Source organism: Suillus paluster (assembly GCF_016628075.1).
Source record: "Suillus paluster strain FC165 chromosome Unknown EDB91scaffold_50, whole genome shotgun sequence".
In the NCBI taxonomy this organism is placed as follows: Eukaryota; Fungi; Basidiomycota; class Agaricomycetes; order Boletales; family Suillaceae; genus Suillus; species Suillus paluster.
The window spans coordinates 198582-222043 of NW_024537610.1; the positions used below are offsets into that span (position 1 = coordinate 198582).

A 23462-nucleotide genomic window follows, 5' to 3' on the forward strand; every position below is an offset into this window, starting at 1 on the left:
GTGTCAGTCGAAGAGTCGAGCAAGCCTAAAGTGCAGGATTTGACTGGCAGTCTAAGTAGTACGTGTCATTGAAGAAAGTCCTCTGTCGACTTGCCAGTTTGTTGCTTCTGTGAATTCTCGAATGTCACTATAGGTACGTCACATACCACACATCCCTCACCCCCGGAGCTCGCGGGCCTCAAGGACTCAGAGAAGGGTGTTCTGGGTACGATGGGATCCCTCTCTGAAGCAGTTCTGCGAACCTTGGCACCTCGAGTCGTGTTGATACAGGCGAAGCGTTTATGTACACAGGTGAATGCAACTCATGCAAGGAGTTTTCTTTCGGAAGGGTTGCGGGAAGTCCGCCAAGGTCCGCCACCACCATGATCTTGTCTGCAGCGATTTTTGCGGCTTTTTTCTCGTCAGATTGGATGGTTCATGTGTTTGTTTTTCATACTTTTCGCTTTGGTCTCATTCCAATATGTCCCCATGATAACACCTAACTTAGTTGCTTCGGACGCTGACGCTTGCCATTTGCTAACAGCCATTTGAAATCGGGGTTCTAACCTCAGCGTTTATCGCCCGGATCTGTGACCATTTTCAGGCAATGTGGTTGGCTTCTCGCAGAATTTGATGCCATACATGTTGACACACTGCTCTACTCAAAGTGCCTCATGCAGAAGATCAACGGCTGGCAGGAACCCACCGCTCGCGGCGGCACTTCGATAGACCGACTGAAATCACAGTCCGTCTGCCACACCCTGCTGGTTCTACCTTCGCAGTGGCACGAAGAGAACCGCTGCTTACATATACTATTTTGTTTGTGGAGGAGTAATCGTGTATAAGGAATTCGGACTTTGAATGTCACTGCGAAATTCGAATCCTCGATGAAGGATTGATGAAGGACGCCTTATTTCCACTACTCTCCCTATCGTGCGCTAATCGATACCAAGTTATATTTGACCATCTACGCTGCACAAGTTCAGGCCCAGTAATACTTACCTTGATTATAACTAAGTACGTGATCCCATCTACCTCTTTCTTTGTGAATGCACCAGATGTTCTTAAGGCACAACTCAACGTCCTCATTCTTGCTTTCGTATTTTAAACATGGGAAGTTGGGGTGCAAGACGCCTTGCTAGCATGGGAAATCCTAAAGCAGCGTATTATCAGCGATCGCTGATCACGAACAGCCTTACAGCAGGTTTCAAATGCATGTCATGGTCTAACAATAGTCACCGATTCTCGCCAAGCTGGTGTTATATAGGACAGAATCCCCACTCGTCTCTGCGAAGTTTACGATTCCTTATTTCAAGATATCTCTTGACTGCGCCCGCCTTCTCTCTGTCTTCTTTCTCATTTCTTGAGTATATGCAAACGTCACTCTTCGTTTCTTTCACGTGTATTGTTTGTTGTCTCTCTGCAGTGTGTGCATTTAGTGTGACTGTTGGGACTCCAACCCAATGTGATGATCTCAACATTTCATGGACTGGTAAGCACACGTCTAACCTGTTTTTATACCTTCGCTGAAAATCATCGGAATCGTCAGGTGGGCAAGCACCATTTGAGATACTCTTGACTCCCGTTCGTCAGCGCTATTGTCTCAAGCACATCGATTGCGCGCTAATTTTATCCCTTCCAGACTTTTGAAATGCTCCAGAATATATCTGTGCCAGCATCAGCCTTCAGTAATGGCAAAGGTTCATATTTAATACCGCAATTATCGCTTGCGAGTGGAATAACGTTCCTACTCACTATGTCTGACGCCACCGCATTTGGTTTGGGTGGGACGACAAACGTCCTAACTGTTGGGGCTCCTGTTGCAAATAACAATTGCAACACTACAGTTTCATCACCTCCTTACACGTTTGAATTGTCGCCGCAACCACTCCAGCAATGTAGGTAAGTTTAGTTCGCCTACCTTTTGTGGCAACTGACCTACCACTACCGCAGCCAATTTACTGTCTCGGGCTATAGTGGTGCAGTCCTACCCGTCACTATTGTGGTCAGATGCATCACCAATTCTATCAAAGCAACCCGCTTATCATACCACAGGGACTTATTCCTGGCGGGCAATCACTCGTATTCAATTCTGTGACTAGCTCCAGTTATACCTCGGTTATGGATGTTAGCGCAGAGTCGACTCTCGTGTTCTTTATTATAGACTCTCAGGGTAGACAAGGTGGTGCCTCTGATCTCCAACCGGTCTCGGGGTCGAGCAATTCCTCGTGCCTCGGCGCCAATTCGCCGTCATCTACTGCAGGTGGCATATCGCCCACGGCTTCACCAACATCTGACCCGAGTGCTTCGTCAGGGACGGCTTCATCAACATCCAGTCCAAGCACTTCATCAGGCAGCAATGTCGCTCTTATCGCCGGCACAGCAAGTGGCGGCGCGGTAGTCATTGTTGCATTAGTCATCCTCGGTATGTTCTTGTTGCGTAAACGAAGAGCGTCTCGTTCCCCAGACGTCATGCCTCCTTCAAAAGGTCATCCACGTCGACTACGACGTACGAATATCGAATACGAAGTCAACGATCACGTTCCACCAGATACCTCATTCCCATACGAGACAACCCCTCCCGACAACCACGCTCGATCCATTCAACCCAGGAGTCCGACCCAGTCAGACCTGACCAATTCATCCGTCGGCAACTTCGCAGTTGGCGCTCCTCCTATCCCTTTCAATCAGACACAGTATTCGCGTCAAAACTCTGACACACGCTCTACTGTTTACGGAGACTCTCGAAGTCCAGCGCTGTCATCCGATCGCAACCGAATGGCTCCAATGGCTCCAACAACTTACCGATTGCCATATCCTCCCAGCTACTTTCCTTCACCCATTCGATCTGGAAGTCAATTACTCCCTACTACTGCGTTCACCGGCGACGTCGCGGTTAACAACTTTCCCGTACCCTTCGATCAGACACAGTATGCACGCCGGATCTCAAACACAGACTCTGCTGTGTACGGAGACGCTCGAAGTTCAGCTATGACATCCGTTGACAAGTGAATGGCTGCAGTGGTTCAAATAGTATCATCATTGCCATGGTAGACAGACTCTGTCAGCTACATTTTTCCATTGATCCAATCTGACCCGCACCAATGCATCCCCTGGAAACTTCGCGGTTAGGGACCCTCCCGCACCCTTCAATCAGACATAGAATTCCAGGCAGAGTCCTAACACAGACAGCTTAGCCGTGCACGGAGACAGAAGTCAACTATGACATCGGATCGCGGATGAACAGGTGCAATCGCTGGTCAAGCACCACACCACTCGAATCATTGTGCATACCGATGCTGAAGATGTTGTGCCACACGATAATGGCGTGGTTTAACTCCCGTCGCAGTATTCAGAGCATCTTTCAGTGCTTGCCTTTCAAACTGACCCTGCGCCATGACCTGAATCCTCACGCCATGGGTCTTCAGCCATGAGGCTACCTAGTCTCAGGCGGTCGAGGTCTGACTTGTGCTCTTTTCCACTTATTTCGATAACCTTGGGTCTAGACTTTTAGTCGATGATCGTGATCGGTTCCTTTGCCACTCGATCAAGGCAGCAACTCACGCGTCGTACCATTGACCATACTGCACCGATGTGAAAGCAGAAACACGACTCACTGCCGCAGCTGTCGCGTATAGAGAGGACCTATCACGCCGGTGGGTCATGTGGTTAAATCCAGGACGCAAACTACTCATACTTATTACTCACGAAGATCAGCAGCGCAGTCTGCGCACTATTTTTTATGCAGGTAGAAGAAAGGACTTTCTCACTCGTCACTGGTAGATATTGATGCTGTCAAAGCAGCAGCAACAGCAAGCACAAAGGAGAAACAAGTACAATTGTTTGTGAGGATGGAAAGTAAGAAAGATGCCCTACTTTTATGTGCTGCATGTTGTTCTTCATGGCAATGTAGGAAGAACCTATCTGGTCACCTGAAATCCGATGATATCTGCCACGAGATTGTTACCTAAGATCTACCTAGTGAAGCAAACTGTCTATTGGCAATTTGGCGTAGGATAAAAGTAACCAGCGCGTTAGCCCAGCGATGCTATACGCGCACTGCAAACACGTGTTATACATCCAAGATCGGGTGCTGCTGACTAGTCAGTTACTAGTAGCATTTAGGAAGTTCCACTGCAAGGTCTTGACTCTTCTTTTGTTAAAACTTAGGTATGCATCACTGATGTAGCGGCAATAGCTCTTTGGAAATGAACAACCTCGAACATTGATCAAACCTTTGTGCACTGCAAATAGTCGCCACGCACAAAGCTCCATGACACGCGGCAGTTATCCTACCACCTGTCTTTTGATCATTGGTCAATGCCACTTCTGGGCCTCATGAAGTTGCACGAGATTCATGTGACTCGTTGAAATACTTGCGTCAAAGCAGTGTTGCACTGTCAAGACTCAATGGATCCTCCATGAAGATCAGGCGTGCAAACTGCATGCCATTTCCGCGAGTCTCAACACGAAAGGTATATCTTCTCCCGTCTGATTTTCCATCTGCATTCCCCTCTGATCACTCTGTTTCAGAACATTATCCATGTCCCAATTCGTAGAGGCTGCGCCTCTTTCTGTGGAAGTGACCTCGTTCCGTGCTCCTTTCGATGCCACAGATGCAGATTTGATCATTCATACGTCAGATGACGCCAAGTTCGCTGTCCACAAGATCTTCCTCACTGTTGCGTCTCCACTTTTGAAGCGCTTCCTCTTCTCAGGGTCGTCCTCTCCATGTCCGCCGTTTGAAGGGCTCGTCCTTAGGCGTGACGGTGATCGCGCCACAATTCAACTCGAGGAAGATGCTCGGACAACCGAGAGGGTGCTGCAATATTGCTACCCCTTCTCCAATCCTGTATTTAGCAACCTAAACGATGTGCAGACCGTCTTGGAGATGATGAGAAAGTTCGGGATGAAGGGGTTGATGAACAGAGTTAAGGGTTCGCTTGTACAGCAAGCGTTTCTGGACGAACAGCCGCTGCGCGTGTTCGCCATCGCATACCGTTATGGCCTGGAGGATGAAGCACGTACAGCCGCAAAGCATACACTCCGCCAGCCCTTCTTCGCTCCCTACGTGGAAGAGCTGGAACACATCCCCGCCTCTGTCTACCATCGCCTCCTCCAGTACCACCGAAAGTGCAGTATCGCTACATGCTCGCTGACCGCCGACTTCTCCTGGTTTCCTGGCTTCGCATCACGCTGGGTGTGGTTCCAATGCGACGATTGCGTTCATCACCCTCTATCGTGGCCTCTTTCTGATGGGAAGATATATGAAGTAAATGCATGGTTTATCGAGTTCATGGAGCGCACCAGGAACGTTCTTCGTGAGCGCCCTTGTGCCAAGGCCGTCACAGATCCGTTCTTGATCGCGGAATGTCTGGAAGCAGCATCCGGCTGCCTCACATGTCGACCGGCTGCCTTCCTAGATCTCAGCGTGTTCGTTGGGGAACACTTCGCTGTGGAGGTTGGAAGGGCGATTGATACCGTGAGTACGTTGAAACTGGTTCTCCTTTGTGTGCGCTGATCCTTGCTGTCCTAAGGTGGAGCTTGATATCCCATTCTAGCTAAAAACATGTGGTCCGTTTAAAATGCACAACACCATGCTGTAATTGAATTGTTCCACGTTCCCCAGATCTGCGGATGATCCCCGAAGGAAACCCTAGAAAATTGTCTGTGCAGCGCTTAGATACGGTCCGAAGGATTGACTTCTAGCTATATAGTCCATCACAGTGCGCGACCTTGTTTCGTTGTCAGTCATGTCAGAAGCTAAGGAACCCACCACTGCCGAGGCACCATTCAACAATCCTGACTGTGACATCATTCTCCGTTCGACTGATGGTGTCCACTTCCATGTTTTCAAGCTCATTCTTTCCCTCATGTCACCCGTATTCAAAGACATGTTCACGCTACCCCAAAATAATTTGCAGTCAGACGTACTGTCAGTGCCCGTCATTCCTGTAGCTGAGAGCAGCACGACCTTGAAATCCCTACTTCTACTCTGCTATCCTGCCACAACCCCAACCTTCGTCAGCTGGAATGACGCAAACGCTATGATGAAGGCAGCCACGAAGTATGACATGCAAGGGGCCCTTAGCCGTGCTGGGGACCTCATCACTGCTCAGTTTCTACCAGATCACTCCCTTGACCTATACGCTCTCTCTTGTCGATTCGGATGGGAGCATAATGCGCGGGTCGCCGCTACCAGTGCCCTTAAGATCAAAGATCTAGGACGACCCAGTGGTGCGTTTGATGGTATGGAGGACATCACCGCTCTGGATTACCACAGGCTTCTTGTGTACCATTATAACTGCAGCGTTCGCTGCTCAAGCGGTCGGGGAGTCTCTCGCCTGGATAGCGTTGTCATCAACTGTAAATATGCAATGGAGGAGATGCACATGCAGAAACTCGAGCATTAAGATGCTCCAAGTCGGAAACTCCAGAGACGTTGGGATCGCCCCGTGGTTTGATGAATATCTGGTTTCGAGTGGGAAGGAGCTGTTTGCAAGGCCTTGCGAATCTACCTTACGGGAGTCGACATCTTACCATCGCGCTATCGTCAAAGCAGCTGAGTGCAGTAGTTGCCGAAGCAGTGGCAACGTCGTCGAGAGTATGGACACGTTCCGTGCTTTGTATATCGCACGAGTTAAAAAGGTGGTCGCTGCTGTGAGCTTTCCCAGCTAATTGATTCATCACCGATTCACTTGAAGTTCACCTTACTTCTGCAGGTGGTATTAGTGCCGAAAGTGCCGGTTGGCAGATTTATTTTTGACTGAGAAGGAAGATAGTCGTTTCTTCTATAAGTATTGTGAGTAGATCGTTTCAAACTGTGGTTCTCTTTGTGTGCGCTGATCCTTGCGGTCCTAGTAAGGTAGAGGCAATTGGGTGACAAGTGCAACTCCGTCAGCGAACTGAGCCCAAGAATTGAGCAGCCCTATTCTTCTGTAGTCTTATTTGAAATGTACAACTTGAATTGTTCGGAACAATTCGTCATGTGATGACTGTGCGGCAGTGAAATGAATTGACTTGTATCTAGTAGTCCGATGCGCGACCTTGTTTCGTCTGTCATGTCAGAGGCTGTGGAAACCATCACTGCTAACCCACCCTTCGATAATCCTGACTGTGACATCATTCTCCGTTCGACTGATGGTGTCCACTTCCATGTTTTCAAGCTCATTCTTTCCCTCATGTCACCCGTATTCAAAGACATGTTCACGCTACCTCAAAACGGTTTGCAGTCGGAAGTATCGTCAGTGCCTGTCATTCATGTGTCCGAGGGCAGCACGACCCTCCAAATCCTGCTTTTACTCTGCTATCCTGCCGCAACCGCAACCTTCGACAGCTTAGATGATGCGAAGGCTGTGATGGAAGCAGCCAGGAAGTATGACATGCAAGCCACTCTCAGCCGTGCGGGGGACCTCGCCATTGCCCAATTTCTACCATACCACTTTCTCGAGCTATACTCTCTGTCTTGTCGATTCGGATGGGAACATCATGCTCAGACTGCTGCTACCCGGGCTCTTGAGATCAAAGATCTAGGGCGACCCAGCAATGAATTTAATGGCATGCGGGACATCACCGCTTTGGATCACCACAGGCTCCTCATATACCATTATGAATGCGGTGTCGCTGCTCAAGCAGTCGGGGACTCTCTTTCCTGGCTCGGAATTTCATCTAAACATCCAATGTGGAGGGAATGTGGCGGTTGCAAAAGCACGAGTAGTAGGGCGCTCCAAGTTGGGAACCTCGGAAAGTTGACGATCGCCATGTGGTTTGACGAATATCTGGTTTCGAGTGGGAAGGACTTGTTCGCAAGACCTTGCGAATCGACCTTAATGGAATCGGCATATTACAATCGTGCTATTGTCAAAGCGACTGCATGCGGTCTTTGCCGAATCACCGTCGTCGAGAGTATGGATAGATTTCGTACTTCGTATATGGCGCAAGTTAAAAAGGTGGTAGCGATTGTGAGTTTCCACTGCCAATTGAGTCATCACTGATGCAAAGCTCACCTTGCTTCTGTAGGTGAAATTGAGGCAGTCTTCTTGATTTGCTGCTGCATATGCATGTACCATCAGCCTCAGGTCGTTGTGTGCTCAGGGACAGTGCCAAATTACCGACTGGGCATTAATGAAACATTTCCCTACTGTACAAGTTATGAATGTGCCCCACTGATCAGAGATATACCAGTACTTTTTTCTTTCTTTTTAAATCCAATTTATTGTCCTTTGGGGTCATTGACCCTATGTCGGACATAGCCCTTTACACGGTGGGCATGGTAGTACTTACAAAGTACTTATGTAACAAGTACTGTTAGTTAGTTCAAGGTCTGAAAACGACGTCACACCTGAACCGAGCAGCCCCCGAAGGTTCCATTTCCGTCTTGAATGCTACTCAACTTTGCTCCGCTACTTACTCCTTCGCTCTTCCTCGCCGCTTTAGCCTCACGTTATTTTTAAAACCTTCACTGTACGCAACTCCATTCCTGCTCAATGTCCACTTGCGATAATTTCTCGAATACTTTCATGCACTGTCCTCGGTTGGTCCATGCTGCATGATGACTTCCTCGCGACCGGATTGCTGGTCTATGGTGGGTTGTCCGGCTTAGTGGGTACTACACGAATGGTGCTTTGAGTAAATGCCGATGAGTACCTGGCAAGATGCTTCGGCATGCACTTCAGTTCTCGGGACCATTCTTGACCCTGCTGCGGACAAAGCTCTTATGACCACCCTCACGGTGACGTTGGCTATGAAGGGGTTGCCTCCCGATAAGCAGCTTCAATAAAGGCTCATTTGCATTCTCTTGACGCCATCTCCAGTCTCGCTGGCCTCGATAATTATTGGGCATGACGTGTTGTGGAGCCTTTTACATCCGTTATACCTCACTCCTGGCGCCGGTACGTGTCTGGAGGACGTGATTGTTATTCAGGATGACATGACGCAACTTGTAGAAATCTTCGCTCGATGCTGGAGTACGGCCTACCGCAATCAGCAAGGGACGTTCTTCGTGAGCGCCCTTGTGCCAAGGTCGTCACAGATCCTCGTCACGAATTCGTTTTTGACTGCCGAATGTCTGGAAGCAGCATCTAGCTGCTTTACATGTCGACCGACCGCCTCCCTAGATCTCAGCGTTTCCCCAACACTTCGCTGTGGTGGTTGAAAGGTGTTACTGTAAGTACATTTAGTATTCCCACCGGTTCTCTTTGTGTGGGTTGATCCTTGCTGTCCTAAGGTGGAGCTTGATATCCCATTCTAGCAAAAATATGCGGTCTCTCTTGGAAGTACAAGACACCAAGCTCTCATCTAAGTGTTTCAGACTGCCACGTGATCTGGGGATCACCCCCCGAAGCAAACCTCCGTTTAAATACACTTGAAGGGATTTACTTCTGCCTATCTAGCCCTCCAGTGCGCGTCCTTGTTTTCGTCGTCAGTCATGTCAGAGGCTGAGGAAGCTACCACTGCCCAAGCACCATTCGATGGCCACGACTGTGACTTGATACTGTGTTCAACAAATGGTGTCAACTTCCATGTTTTCAAGTTGATTCTTTGGCTCATGACAACCCGGGCCGTGTTCAAACATAAATTCACGCTACCACAGAGCGAATTCCAGGAAGATGTGTCGTCCGTGCCAGTCATTCATGTGGCGGAGAGCAGCACGACACTCAGATCCCTACTTCTCCTTTGCTATCCTGCCGCAACCCCAACCTTCGACAACTTGGATGATGCAAAGGCTGTCCTGGAAGCGGCCAAGAATTACGACATGCAAGCGGCCCTCAACCGTGCAGGAGACCTCATCATTGCCCAATTCCTGTCAGATCACTTTCTCGACCTATATGCTCTGTCTTGTCAATTCGGATGGGAGCATCATGCTCAGACCGCCGCTACCCGGGCCCTTGAGATCAAAGATCTTGGGCGACCCAGCAATGGGTTTAATGGTATGCGGGACATCACCGCCCTCGATTACCACAGGCTCCTCGTGTATCACTATGAATGCGGCCTCGCTGCTCAAGAAGTCGGGGATTCTCTTTCCTGGCTGGGGCCATCATATAGAGATATGCAGATGTGGAGGAAATGCAGTTGCAGAGGCTCGGGTGTTAGGACGCGCCAAGTTGCAGACGTTGGAACGTCGACGATGGTCCCTTGGTTCGATGAATACCTGATTTTGAGTGGGAAGGAGCTGTTGGCGAGGCCTTGCGAATCGACCTTATTGGAGTCGGAATCTTACAATCGCGCTATTATCAAAGCAGTCGAGTGCAATGATTGCGGAAGCACGGTCGTCAAGAGTATGGACAGATTCCGAGCTTTGTATATCGCACAAGTTAAAAAGGTGGTTGCGACTGTGAGTTTTGCCTGCTAGTTGATTCATCATCGCAAGCTCACCTTGTTTCTGTAGGTGAGATTGAGGGAGGCTTTTTGAACTACTCGCCGTCGTGTTGCTGCTGTACAATGCTGCATACCATCGGAGCTATCGTTGTGTAGTAATAGGACGATAAGTTACCAAGTAGGCGTTAGAAAAACGCCCCTACAATTGGAAAACCAATTTGGATATGACCCACAGAGATATTAGGCCAAGGCCTCCAGGCGACGCTCACTGCCTGCAGGCTGGGACGCCACTGCCTGAACCTGTCTCGATTCTCGAAGGACATTGATTTCCATTTTGGTCTTGCTTCAATTTTGCCTTCTCCAGAGTGATGTACTCAACCTTGCCCCGCTACTCCCTTGCTCTTCCTCGCCGCGGACTCGCTTTAGCCTCACGTTGTCTAATTTTCCAACCTTCAATATATGCCACTCCATTCCAGATCAAAGCCAGACACAGCACTCTCCCCCAGGCGGCCGACGACACTAAAGGCTCTGCCGCAACGCTGCCTTTGCGCGAAAATATGGTGACACCATACCAAACTTGTTGGTCGTTTCTCGGATATTTTCATGCCCTGTCTTCGGTTGGTTCATACTGCATGATGTTGTTTTTCCTCGCAACCGGATTACTGGTCTATGCTAGGTCCGACTTGGTGGGTACCACACAAATGGTTGAATTGATTGAAAGCCGGTCTTTTAGTAAAGACCGATGGGTACCTGGCAAGACGCTTCAGCATGCATTCATTCCTCGGGACCATTCTTGACCCTACTGCGGACAAAACTCTTATGACAACCTCACGCCATGATGGAGTTGCTGTTCATTTGCATTAATCTCTTGATGCCATCTCTAGTCTCACTGGCCTCAACTATTATTGGGTGTGACGTGTTGCTGAGTCTTTCCGCCTTTTACTTCCGTTGCATCTCACTCTCGGCGCCGGTTCTGGAGAAGATTAGTCTGAATAACATGACGCAACTCGCAGAAAACTTTCGCTCGACATTGGGACTTTCTTGATCTGCTGGAGTACGGCCTGCCACAATCAGTAAGGTGTCTGGAAGCAGCATGTGGCTGCGTTCCATGTCAGCCGACGGCCTTCCTATATCTCAGTGTTTTCATTTGGGAACGCTTTGCTGTGGAGATTGGAAGGGCGGTTGATACCGTTAGTACGTTGAAACTGGTTCTCTTGTGGTGCTGATTCTTGCTGTCCTAAGGTAGAGTTTGATATATCTGATATCCCATTCTAGCTGAAAATATATCGTCTATCTGAGATACAATACACCATGCTGTAATTGGACATTTCCAGAATGTCACGTTCCCTAGATCTGGGGATCAATCGATCACCCCTGCGTCTTGTGATGACTGCAGCGATTTGCAGCGCTTAGATACAGTCGAAGAGGGATCGACTTCCAGCTATCTGGCAGAGTGCGCCACCTTCAATTTGTGTCGTTGATCATGTCAGAGGCTGTGGAAACCACTACTGCTAACGCACCCTTCGATAATCCTGACTGTGACATCATCCTCCGTTCGACTGATAATGTTGACTTTCATGTTTTCAAGCTCATTCTTTCGCTCGCGTCATCCGTATTCAAAGACATGTTCACGCTACCTCAAAACGGTTTGCAGTCGGACGTATCGTCAGTGCCTATCATTCCTGTGTCTGAGGGCAGCACGACCCTCCAACTCCTTCTTCTACTCTGCTATCCTACCGCAGCCCCAACCTTCGACAACTTGGATGATGCCAAGGCTGTGATAGAAGCAGCCAGGAAGTATGACATGCAGGCGATCCTTAACCGTGCAGGAGACCTCATCATTGCCAAATTCCTGCCAGATCACTCTCTCGAGCTATACGGTCTGTCTTGTCGATTCGGATGGGAGCATCATGCTCAGACCGCCGCTACCCAGTCCCTTAAGATCAAAGATCTAGGACGACCCAGCAATAAGTTTAATGGTATGCGGGACATCACCGCTTTGGATCATCACATGCTTCTCATGTACCATTATGAATGCGGCGTCGCTGCTCAAGCGCTTGGGTCTCTCTCCTGGCTAGGGTCGTCATATAAAAATGTGCAAGATTTGTGGAGGAGTTGCAGTTGCAGAAGCACAAGTGGTACCAGGATGGTCAACCTCCAAGTTCCGAATCTTCCATCGGTCGCAATCCCCTTGTGGTTCAATGAATATCTGGTTTCGTGTGGGAAGGACTTGTTCGCAAGACCTTGCGGATCGACCTTATTGGAGTCGGCATATCATTACAATCGCGCTATTGTGAGAGCGACTGAATGCAATTATTGCCGAAGCACGGCCGTTGATAGTATGGGCAAATTCCGTGCTTTGTATGTCGCACAAGTTGACAAGGTGGTAGAGACTGTGAGTTCTTCCTGCCAACTGATCCATCACCGATGCAAAGCTTACCTTGCTTCTGTAGGTGAGATTGAAGGAGGTTTCTTGAACTACTTGCCGTCGTGTTGCTACTGTTGAATGCTACCATTAGAACTTATCGTTGTGTAGGAGAATAAAAGTCACAGAGCAGGCATTAAGACGCACCTAAAAATTTGATGGGTATAACTCATTGAGAGATACGAGATACTAAACTGCGCGGCTAGTAAGCGCTAGCTGTTAGGCCAAGGCCTGACATGAACTGAGTGTGTCAGCCCCTATCTCGAAGGACATTGATTTCCATTTTGGTCTCATCTCAATTTTGCCTTCTCCAGAGTGATGTACTCAACCTTGCCCCGATACTCCCTCGCTCTTCCTCGTCGCAACCTCGCTTTAACCTCACGTCATCGTCCAGTTTTCCAACCTTCACTATATGCAACTCCATTCCAGCTGAAAACCAGACACAGCAATGTCTTCACCACAGTCACCAGAGCTCTCTCTACCTCTTGTATCAGGCGATCAGACAGGAAGGTCGACGATACGAAAGGCTCTGCCGCAACGCCGCCTGTACGCGAAAATATATACACCATACCAAACTTGTTGACAGTTTCTCGGATACTTTCATGCCCTGTCCTCGGTTGGTCCATACTGCATGACGATTTCTTCCTCGCTACCGGGTTGCTGGTATATGCTGGGTTGTCTGACTTAGTGGGTGCCACACGAATAATTGGGTTGATTAAGAGTTGAGCTTTGGGTACAGGCCGATGGGTATCTGGCAAGACGCTTCGGCATGCATTCAGTTCTTGGGACCATCCTTGACCCTGCTGCGGACAAAACTCTCATGACCACCCTCACGGTGACGTTGGCTATGAAGGGGTTGCTTCCCGGTGAGCAGCTTCAATAAAAGTTCATTTGCATTCTCTTGACGCCATCCCTAGTCTCGCTAGCCTCAATAATTATTGGGCGTGACGTGTTGCTCAGTCTTTCTGCCTTTTACATCCGTTATACCTCACTACCCGCGCCAGTACGTGTCATGCTGATGGGTCATTGTGCTTAGGATACGCTCACCAATTATTATTTTTTTCAGAAAACCTTCGCTCGATATTGGGACTTTTCTATACCATCTGCTGAAGTACGGCCTACCACAATCAGCAAGGTAGGATTCGTTAGGCCTCATTATTTGATCTGCTGAGTTTCTATCCGTAGTACAATACCTTTGCTCAACTCGCGTTGATGTGCGGTACAACCGTCACCCCCATCCTGCCCGCACACTATAGCCTGTTTGTACCCGAAATGCAGTAAGTCGGTCTATATCCATGTCTCTTCTTTCCCTCATATATTTCAGAATTTTGGTGGCTGTGACAACGGTTTGGAGTGGGTTGTCCTACGTCTTTTCCAAAGATGCTGTGCGAATAGTCTCGGAGACACGCAAGAGACCTCCATCTTCATAACGCGCAGTTCAGGTTTTAGGCACCGCCTGGTGCAGGGTGTACAAGATCTTGATTTAGGATACCGAACTAATCATACAACATCTAACTTATGATAACAACATTTTGGCCAAACGGGGAGAGATCACAAAGCAAGGAGACTAAGAAGTGGTTGCAATGGTTCTTCTTCGACGGACTTCGTATAACGCATCAGAAATGGCTTTTTTGTTTGCGCTTGCTTCTCGCCAAGCGTCACTAACTTGCCTGGAAAGACGTTAGATTTGGAAACTGAACGGAAACTGGGGATGTGACTGGGTACCTACCTCACACGGCGTATAAAACGACACTCAGTACAACACTCTTTATCGAGCGCGGCTTCTTTACAATCGCTGGTGGGTTTTTAGGTTTGGGATATCCTATCCGAGATATGCAGGCCAGTATGCGCTTCTCACTGTCGAACGAGGTAAACGTATAGCATGACTGGTGCAGAAATTGCCCCTACCTCGCCTCAAAGTTCGAGAGGAGAACGAGAAGATACTGTTTCTGGTATACAAGACCATCTCGCAAGGTAGACTCGCGGGTAAACTTCGCCTTGAGGTACCGAATCTGGACAACGAGGCCCTTGCACTCTTCCTTGTGCTGTATCTTCAGCTCGTCGAGCTGGTGGCTATCACTAAAACTTGTTCAGCATCGAGACGCAGCGCACAAGTGCGTCACCACTCACATTGCAAACGAATAATTCTTGAGCTTCTCCTGGGCCGTCTTTAACTTTGCATGCTGGTTGCCGAGCTGTTCGTTCAGGACACGTATCTGGCTTTGGGCCTGCTTCTTGGTTCGCTCAGCCTTCGTCAATTCATCCCTATGTTTCTCCTGCAGCTTCTCCTTTTCCGTTCGCAGAGTTTTAAGATCACGTCCAAATGCCTCGGCATCTCGCTTGACGCGTTTGAGGTCGGACTCGAGGGCTGCAACAGTGCGTGCAACATCGGTCTTCTCCATCGCCATGCGGTTTTTCTCCTCTTCGCTACGTTGTAGTTCGTCTGCTTGATTGGAGAGCGCACGCCTGAGGTCATCGATTTCAGCGAGATGCGAATCGAGTTGTTGACGGCGGTTCTCATGCGATGATTGTGATCTTGTGTAGTCATCGCGAAGCCTGTTGGCTCGCTGTTCAAGTGTCAGCACAATGCAATACTGTTACAACGAGAAGCACTCACATCTGATACTTCAGTGAACCGCCGTTGAAGTTCCTTGTGATCCTTTGCAAGAAGGGACCGCTCTTGCCGCAGGTGGTCGATTGTCTCTGCGTTTTCTTTGACTTTGCCTTCGAGGAGGCGAGCTTGCTGCTCGACGGTGGCATTGGCTGCATTTTTTAATCAGCAGCGATGATGGAGAGATGGGAAGGTACGTACTCCGCAATTCGTTTTCTAGTTCATGATTGTCGCGCTTGACTTTCTGCAGCTGTTTCTTGACGTCGTCGATATCCTGATAGCTTTCAGGTTTAGATGCTTCTGAAGTTAGTCGAGGGACGTACCGTTTCGGTCCTTTGTAGTTGGCGAGCAACGTCACTCTTCTCACGCTGGACGCGGTTCTGCTCCGTGGACATCTGTCTGAGACGCGTTCTCTCAGCCTGCAGCTCAGCCTCGAGGTCAGCAATGACAGCCTTCGCCCGCTCGACCTCCCGACTATCAGCTCTAGATCGTCGGCTAGCTTCAGCAGCTCTCTTTGCCTCGTCCTTTGCGCTCCGCACTTCCACGTGCATCCGGTTCGCAGCGTCTTGAAGGACTGCCTTTTCTCCCAAAAGATGGCGTTTCTCTTCCTCCCACCGTTGTTTCATCGTGTCAAGTTCCTTGTTCACTGCCTGAAGGTCCAATCTAAGAGCTTCGCTGGTCTTTGTCGGAGGCGTCGGGGGGTTGGAAGGGAGGCCGCTGTGCGATATATCCAAGGAGCTTGGAAATCTTGTATCAGGATATTACGCTAAGAACGCGCCATGAGACGCACCTTTCATCGGCGTCGTAAAATCGTTGCAATGCCAATGTGTCCACCTTGACCAGACATCTCTGACAACGGAGCCTTTGGAGACGATGAAGTCGACGATCCTCGCGTCTTTGTAACCTTCCCGTCTCGTTTTCAAGTTGAGAAATCTTGGATCGGGCAAGCTCAAGATCTCTAGTGAGGGACACAACTCCCAGTCCGGCATCTTCCAGTTCATCGAGCTTTTGGTCGATACTGTCGTTGGCACGGTCGAGCTCAGCTTGAAGACGACCGATTTCAGTCAATAGGGGGGACACTGAAGCATCCCCGGTGGTATTGTTCAACCACGAAAGCTATCAAGTTTTTCCATCAGAAAGGAACCGCTCGGACATTGTGAACCCAGCTTACATCTTTCAAAGGACCTCCAGGTGTCTTCGGACCCCTGACAGACATCGATAATACATGTCGATGAATCGGAGAGATCCCACTAAGGTTAACCACCTTGTTCGGAGTTGCCACCTCGAGACTGGTCGATCGGAGGGCCTTGACGCGTGCCTGGAGCTGCTCTTTATCTCTCTCCAGGGTCTCGATCCTCTGATCCTTGGCAGCCTCGATAGCTTTCCGTGCAGGAGAGTGCCGAAGGAGTTCATTGAGCCTCGCGATCTCTTTGTGCGCCTGCTCCAGCTCTGCCTCGAGCGCACTCTCGATTTCAGCGTTGCTCTCGTCTGAATGTTGTCCTTTCAGCAGTCGAGACATCTCCCTCTCGCGCTCTCTTTCTCGTTCGAGGGTAGAAATCTTGGCTTTGAGCTCTGCGACGGCCTCTTCGTCAGTGTGCATCTTCTGCTCTGCAGCGTCGAGAGCGTCTTCCATTTGGCTGACCAGCAGCGATGCCCTTTCAGCTTCCTCTTCCAGTGCTTCAACGCGGTCGTTAGCCTCTTGTTCTTCAGCCTCCAACTGGTTATAACGGTCTTGAGCAAAACCAAGCTGCTCTTCGAGGTCTTGGATGCGTTCAGTCGCAGCGGTGACAGCCTTTTCGAGCTCGGCAGTATAGGTCTTGAGATCGCGAACTTCCTCCTTGATGTCCTTGTCGGATTGCGCAATAAGCTGCTGTGCCTCTGCAAGCTCATCTGATTTGGCTTCCAGCTCATTCTGGAGATGTCTTGCAGCGGCTTCTTGAACTTTCAAGTCCTTCTCGAGTTCGGATGCCCGAGCACTAGAGCGCATGATCTCGGCGCCCATCTCGCTCAGCTGACCGTGAAGATCATCGTTGGCTAACTTGGTGGAGAGCCGCTCGCCTTTGAGCTCCTTCTCAAGCTCATCAACGCGCCTGTCGCTCGCCATGATTTCATCCTCCAGATCCTTGATCTGCGCGGTCGCACTCCGCAGGTCGGCTGTGAGCACGCTGATCCGGGAGTTGGCCTCCTTCAGTGCGCCCCCAAGCTCCTTCCCATTCTCCATTGCCGTCTCCGCCTGTGCAGCCCTCTCCAGCGCAAGGTCACGCTCACTCTGAAGTCGTTCACGGATACGCTCTGCTTCCTTGGTCCTCTCTTCCAGTGCTTGCTCGGTCTCTGCGACTTTGTTCTCCAAATCACCCACGATCTCCGCAACGCCACTCTCGACTTCATGCATGCGCTCCCGCCAACGTTCCTTGTCCCGGGCACGTTCACGCTGTTCAGTCTCAAGGTCCTGAGCCACGCTCTCCTTTTCTGCTGCCAGCTTGTCGAGCTGAGCCTCTAGGTTCTCCACGAGCTCCTCCAAATCTCTCTTCTCCTCTGCCCACTCCTCTTCCACTGCTTCCACCTCTTCCTCCACATCGCCCAGTGCACTTCCCGCACTGACCCTTCGCCCCTTTCCAGAGCTCATACTCTCCAAACTGAGCCGCCGCTGCTCAGCGTCCTTCACCTCCTCGTACTTCCTCAACCGGTCGACAAGTATCTTGTTCTCTTCCTGCAACTTCGAGTTTAGCGTATGCAGGTAGTGGTTCAGCTTCGGCGCGTCGAAGCGCGCCACGCCGCGCTGGCCTGTGCCAACTGCAGGATCGTACGAGGTATTGGCACGTGGGTGTGTGGTGAGGTCGTTCGACGACGCGGTGGAAATGAAGGAGGCTGATGCACCACGAAGCTCGGTGTCAGAGGGGGAGGCGAGATGCTCACTGTCACCTGCGGAGGATGCGCTGTCTGGAGCATGCACCTGGGCGAGAGGGTGGGACATGCGGCCCCGCCCCCGCCCAGGTCGAGGGGTGATACCTGCAAATGCTGTGCGCAGGGGACCGGCGGGCGTTGCGCCGCCACTGGATGCGCTTTCACCGCTCCCGCTTGAGCTCTGGGACACAGGGAGAGCGGTGAGTTGTCTGTGGGGGTGAGGGGTGAACTTCATGCGGGGCCGGGCGGTAGAGTTGATGACTGAAAGGAGAAATGACCGTCTGCGGGCGTGAGGAGTGAGGGGCTCTTCGCCTGCGTCTGTACCTAGTTCATTGTATGCGTGTGGGACATTGAACTGAGTGCGAAGTCGTGGGACGGGGGTGAAATCCAATACTGATCTAGCCGGTGATGGAAATGCTGTCGAAGGCGCACCTATGGTTCGGTCGTTGTTGACTTGAGTGCTTGGATCGGACGATGCGGATGAGAATGTTGGCTCGCGGTCCGACTGGGTGGCAGAGTCCTCCTGCCCAGGTTCGAGATCACTTTCCTGTGGCTGGTCCTGGTAATGCTCTGTGTAGAGCTCTTGTTCATCGCTACTCTCATCCTCTGGGGGCTGTATCACGACGCTTGGGAGTGGCGTGACAGCTGGAGAGGCTGTTCTCGATCGGGGTAAGGGAACGTAAACACCAGGAGTCGGAGACGGTGTTTCTGTGGGTAGCGCAATAGATCTGTTGCTGCGAGGTGTGGAGTTTGGAGGTGATGAGACAGGCGAGGGTGTCGTCCGAGAAAGGGACGGTGTCCTCGTCCGCGCGAGCGGTTTTCTGAGCGCGACATTACGATATTTGTCGAATGGGGTACGCTGGGGCACGTTGAGCTTAACTATAATGAAGATCGAGCAGAAAAGCATTCACCTGAACTTCAGAACGCAATGAAATCGAGTAGTCGTACTTCTTCCTCGGGGTAGGACCTTCCAGAGGGATGTCGGGATGAAACGGGGAGCTGGAGCGGCTGAGGGACTGTAGTGCGTCTTCCAAAGACATATCATCGACCTCATTCTCTTCTGGGGGCAAATGAGCCTCTGGAATACTGCCATTGCTGCGTGCGTGAGGCGAATCTTCCGGATCTGTATTCTCGTCGCTCCCATGGGGCAGTGAAGGTTATGGCGCTCACTTCGAAGCTTTGTGCGGGGCTCCGAGGGTATGGATATGTTCTGGATGCAGAGGAAGATTTTGCTGAAACGGAGCGTGATGCAAGAGAGCTTGCAAAGCGTGCTGTGCTGGAAGTACTTGATTGTAGCCTTATAGTTGAGGTGGCCGTATGCGCTGAGACAGCGGCGGGTGTGGAGTGCACCGGCAAGATATCAGCGCCATCGTCAGTTGAATGTTGGTCCGAGTCTGAGTCTGCTGCAGCAGAATCATCGAAGGCAGGTAAGGACGGCAGAGAAGGTGGCTCTCCTTCATCTGCAGCTTGAATTCTGCGCCATATTCGAGACGGGGTCTCAAGCATCGCCATCCTGAGATGCTTACAGTAGTCCTTGATTCTAGTAATGCAACGCGATAACGACTTACCGAGGTTGAGGTTGTTGCAAAGTGGACGCAGACCACGTGACCGCGTTTCATCACGTGTGGAGCACTACATGGCCAAATAGCAACACAGTTAAACACACAGTATCTCTTTTCTTCATTTTCTGTCTCCTTGTCCTCCGCGTAAACACATCATGCATCATGATTCACACTCAGTTCCGTGGTCTAGCTCTTAAAAGGGTGCAACGAAACTATATATATTGCCTCGCCAGTTCCACATACCCGTAGCACGGACGATTCAATATATATATTTTCGTTTTGAAGCTACAGGAGGACGGGCGGCATTGGACGGTGAGCGCCTGGACCTACATCAGCGTGTACTGTTTGTATCATTATGAAGGTCGGGAAAGGCGTAACGACTACAGAATGATGTATTTCGATAATATCCTACAATCCATCTTCCAATCCCTTCATCCCAACTCGTCCTAGATGTGAATGGAACCTGCCCTCGCCCACAATTGCAGTGCACCTAAGAGGGTATGAGATATAGATGAAACAACTCCTTCCTAGTTCCAGTATACGGTTTATAATATATTAGATAGAATATCAATAGCGAAAATTAATGTCCAAGGGAATCTGAGAGAAGGTAAGAGCACAGTCAGTCAGTCAGTCAATCACGACAACTCACCTCTAGGATAAGCCCCATCACTGGGAGGGCTAGCTTCTTTGCATATTCAGCAAACTTCCCCGGCGCGCTCTCTCTACAACTAATACAGCTTCCGGCTCTCTTCACCATATCGTCAATCCACTCGGGTTTAAGCAGGCTTTCCACGGACGGTCGAGTGCGGAGTGCTTCTATGACACTATCTTGGTATTCTTTGGGGGGCAAGCGAGAAACTCCCTTCTTGCGACAGAACTTGCAGTCAAGCAATGGTAGGGGATACGTAGACCACAGAAGGGTAAGCTGGTTCATAGCTTGACCACAACTCGCGTGGTACTTGACTAACCGCTGGAAGTCTGAGCCAGAGATGAAGTCCAATTCAGACACATATCCAGGCTCCCACACTGCAAAACGCAGCATATATCTTGCCGCTATGAGAGTTTCTTCCTCCGACCGGTAGCGACATGCGATAGCAAAGACTCGCATAGCCTCTTCCTCGAGAAACCTAGGAGCCGTTATCATTCTAACGATGAATCCACCGACCCGTTTCATGTCGTATTTTTCGGCGGCATCGAGGACGGACATGACAATGTCCAAGTTCTCGAGAGCGGGCACGTCCGTGTCATAGACAGGAGAGCAAAAGCCCAACAGCTTCCGCAACACGATGCTCTTCTCCGCCACCGGTATAATGGGGAGACCCTGTTTTGTCCGGTCCGCAGCGTTATCAAGAGCACCTGGCTGAGGGAGAGAAAACATGTTTGAGAAGAAAGATGATGCTAGAGACAGCAATAGCTTGTGAAAGTGGAAATCGACATTGTCCGCACTGCGTAATATGACATCCCCTCTGTCAAAAGGGGCTCCGGCGTCGACTGGCACCTGCCGTGGTTCGTCTTCGATGCTGGAGCACTTGCTCAAAGCTACGTCCATAGGATCCATTGTGGGAGGATTCTGGTGAGAGCTAGAATACAGCTTTCCTGCAGCGCCTCCTGCGATAAGCATTTATTTCCAGCATGAATCGTTACTAAATTGCCATCCATTTGAGCGTGGAAACCGACAGCACGATACGACCTGACAAGTACTGATAGGAGGGATACAGGTTCCCCTTTGGGATTTAGCTTTGATGTTCGAATTCTAAACTTGGATTCGCTCTTCAGACCTCCACTCTCACCGGCACCGCCAACTCAACTCGATGGAATCGGTAGATTATAGGACTAGTGTGTTGCATATGAGTTTCGTTGGTAAAGCGCGAACGTGTCTATGTTGGTATACGATGGTCATGATGTGCGACGCCAAGCAACAGATCTAGATAGTAAGTATCTGTCTTTTGACTATCATTATAGGGGAAGTACTCTATAGGTCCTATTCGACTGGCAGATAGGCTGACTCTACGTCCTTGATAATAAGGTAATTACATCGTAAGTAGTTCAACTGTGACGTCGATCGAACAGAATGGTTGAACCCAGCGGACCCGATGGTTTTTGACACACAATTGCACAGCGCAGGTCATGTCGAACATTTCATCACATCATGATGGTGACATCTAGGGGGATCTACGAAGACTGTTTAGATCCTTCAAGCGACAGCAATTTAGTTGTTCGCGCACCTTGGTAATGGCTCTGTCCAATTCCCGAACAAAAGTCTCGGTAAATTGAACCATCTGGTCATGCGCACGCCGCCGACATGAGGGACAATTGCTTGCCCTCTCGACAGCTTTTGCCAAATTTTTCGTCACTGCTGCCCCACAAGGAGACTCTTCCAAGGCAATGGATGTCTCGTCCATGTAATCTGCCAACCACTCTCGTGGATAGGTTCCATGTGTCATGTATCTGACATCCGCCTTCGAGTCACATGAACAACAGTTTGTCCACCACTCGTAGAAACTGTGGGTCTGTGATTGTTTTAACCAGTCCAGATTGTCGCAAAGCGTTCTGGCAGCGTGGCTACACTTCGAGCGATATGCGGCAAGACCCTTCATGACATCATTAGGAAGGCATGTTATGGCATGGGTATCCTGCGTCGGGGCCGGATGATGGAGCGAATATCTTGCAGCGATCCTAGCTTCCGGTTCGAGACCATATCGACATGCAATTGCAAAGAGGCGCGCGGAGTTGCTCTCCAGGAGGGATGGGGCAACCATGGCTTTCCTCACCCTTTCTTCAATCTCTTCCATTCCGTATTTCATTGCAGCTTCTAAGACTTCTTCCACGTCATTCATATCCTCCAAACTAGGATCTTTTATTGCAGCCGGATAACAAAATCTCAGCAACATGTCGAGCGTCCTGTTGTTCTCCGACACCTGAATTACGTCTAGGCCGTCGAATGTCTCGTCGGAGTGGTTTCTTCTTGGTTGGGGAAGGTCGAACATCGCGTCGAAGAATGGAGAGGCGAGTGCGAGCATGCACCGGAAGACACGAAAATGGACATTGTCTGAAGAGCGCAGGACGATATCTGCCTTGGTGTTATTGAATGGCGCTTTGGCTTCTCTGGACATTGTGAGGGAGAGTTTGCGGGCGAGGGCAAGATGATGAGAAGGCAGGTCAGATTTGTATGCGAGCAGAAGTGAATTGATGAATTTGACAACAGCCTTGCGTTTCTATACCACGGAGCCTCAGTCCCAGGACTCATGCTTCCGATGTTCCTGCTTTTCAGGTCTTATCGTTACTTTATTCTCATCATAGGCTTGTCGTGAGCTATGTTTGTCTTGCGCCCGATGTGACCTCTTAATTTCCCGCGTTATGTGGCTTGGCACCAACGGGATTCGGAGGTCGGTGCTCAACAAGAAAGCATTGCAGCAGCGTTTGTCCGGCGGACTTCAGGCGCCTCACAACCTAACAGCACACAAGAAAGGCATTTGCCAAAGACCTTCCCTCCTCGCTCTGGCTCGGTCAAAAATGGATTTTACTGAAGTTACGAGATATATATTCCACCGCTCAGTTTTAAGAAAATAGTTGTTTCAAGAACAAACAAATTTGATCATGACAGTCCATCTGTCATTTGTGCATCTGCACAATGTATACCCGGCCGTACACCCCCCTATCTGCG

The 23462-nt window shown here is 50.0% G+C and overlaps 11 protein-coding genes across 11 annotated transcripts; 8 read left to right on the forward strand and 3 right to left on the reverse strand.

Moving 5' to 3' along the window:
• Positions 1-1350: 1350 nt before the first annotated feature.
• On the forward strand, positions 1351-2445 carry EDB91DRAFT_1057111 (uncharacterized protein; the record flags this gene model as incomplete). Its single annotated transcript, XM_041314051.1, has 5 exons — positions 1351-1471; positions 1529-1563; positions 1622-1881; positions 1933-1984; positions 2035-2445. Coding segments are annotated over 5 exons (879 nt in total), but the record flags the coding sequence as incomplete, so codon positions are not given.
• A 2077-nt stretch (positions 2446-4522) lies between these two features.
• On the forward strand, positions 4523-5540 carry EDB91DRAFT_1238468 (uncharacterized protein; the record flags this gene model as incomplete). Its single annotated transcript, XM_041321727.1, has 2 exons — positions 4523-5461; positions 5517-5540. The coding sequence occupies 2 exons, from the start codon at positions 4523-4525 to the stop codon at positions 5538-5540; spliced, it is 963 nt and encodes a 320-aa protein (XP_041174596.1).
• A 67-nt stretch (positions 5541-5607) lies between these two features.
• Positions 5608-7009, forward strand: EDB91DRAFT_1147423 (uncharacterized protein). Its single transcript, XM_041319290.1, has 3 exons — positions 5608-6306; positions 6332-6781; positions 6841-7009. The coding sequence occupies exons 1-2, from the start codon at positions 5733-5735 to the stop codon at positions 6655-6657; spliced, it is 900 nt and encodes a 299-aa protein (XP_041174597.1). The 5' UTR covers positions 5608-5732; the 3' UTR covers positions 6658-6781; positions 6841-7009.
• Positions 7010-7040: 31 nt separating this feature from the next.
• Positions 7041-8022, forward strand: EDB91DRAFT_1251124 (uncharacterized protein; the record flags this gene model as incomplete). The annotated part of the gene is made up of 2 exons (XM_041323331.1): positions 7041-7940; positions 7999-8022. 2 exons carry the CDS (start codon positions 7041-7043, stop codon positions 8020-8022), a joined length of 924 nt encoding a protein of 307 aa, XP_041174598.1.
• Positions 8023-9406: 1384 nt separating this feature from the next.
• On the forward strand, positions 9407-10390 carry EDB91DRAFT_1251125 (uncharacterized protein; the record flags this gene model as incomplete). The annotated part of the gene is made up of 2 exons (XM_041323332.1): positions 9407-10312; positions 10367-10390. 2 exons carry the CDS (start codon positions 9407-9409, stop codon positions 10388-10390), a joined length of 930 nt encoding a protein of 309 aa, XP_041174599.1.
• A 1282-nt stretch (positions 10391-11672) lies between these two features.
• EDB91DRAFT_1147428 (uncharacterized protein) lies at positions 11673-12259 on the forward strand (the record flags this gene model as incomplete). Its single annotated transcript, XM_041319291.1, has 1 exon — positions 11673-12259. A coding segment is annotated over one exon (397 nt), but the record flags the coding sequence as incomplete, so codon positions are not given.
• Positions 12200-12864, forward strand: EDB91DRAFT_1147431 (uncharacterized protein). Its single transcript, XM_041319292.1, has one exon. It carries the CDS (start codon positions 12278-12280, stop codon positions 12800-12802), a length of 525 nt encoding a protein of 174 aa, XP_041174601.1. The 5' UTR covers positions 12200-12277; the 3' UTR covers positions 12803-12864.
• A 394-nt stretch (positions 12865-13258) lies between these two features.
• On the forward strand, positions 13259-14124 carry EDB91DRAFT_1034859 (CDP-alcohol phosphatidyltransferase-domain-containing protein; the record flags this gene model as incomplete). Its single annotated transcript, XM_041312781.1, has 6 exons — positions 13259-13408; positions 13461-13587; positions 13639-13724; positions 13788-13856; positions 13907-13998; positions 14046-14124. Coding segments are annotated over 6 exons (603 nt in total), but the record flags the coding sequence as incomplete, so codon positions are not given.
• A 1089-nt stretch (positions 14125-15213) lies between these two features.
• EDB91DRAFT_620776 (uncharacterized protein) lies at positions 15214-19405 on the reverse strand. Its single transcript, XM_041327916.1, has 6 exons — positions 19148-19405; positions 16504-19095; positions 16123-16448; positions 15656-16070; positions 15339-15606; positions 15214-15288 (listed from the first exon to the last, which is right to left on the reverse strand). The coding sequence occupies exons 1-5, from the start codon at positions 19274-19276 to the stop codon at positions 15349-15351; spliced, it is 3720 nt and encodes a 1239-aa protein (XP_041174603.1). The 5' UTR covers positions 19277-19405; the 3' UTR covers positions 15214-15288; positions 15339-15348.
• A 534-nt stretch (positions 19406-19939) lies between these two features.
• EDB91DRAFT_1329974 (uncharacterized protein) lies at positions 19940-21396 on the reverse strand. Its single transcript, XM_041325336.1, has 2 exons — positions 20448-21396; positions 19940-20395 (listed from the first exon to the last, which is right to left on the reverse strand). Exons 1-2 carry the CDS (start codon positions 21354-21356, stop codon positions 20366-20368), a joined length of 939 nt encoding a protein of 312 aa, XP_041174604.1. The 5' UTR covers positions 21357-21396; the 3' UTR covers positions 19940-20365.
• A 66-nt stretch (positions 21397-21462) lies between these two features.
• Positions 21463-22796, reverse strand: EDB91DRAFT_1147440 (uncharacterized protein). The gene has a single exon (XM_041319293.1). It carries the CDS (start codon positions 22783-22785, stop codon positions 21961-21963), a length of 825 nt encoding a protein of 274 aa, XP_041174605.1. The 5' UTR covers positions 22786-22796; the 3' UTR covers positions 21463-21960.
• Positions 22797-23462: the final 666 nt, after the last annotated feature.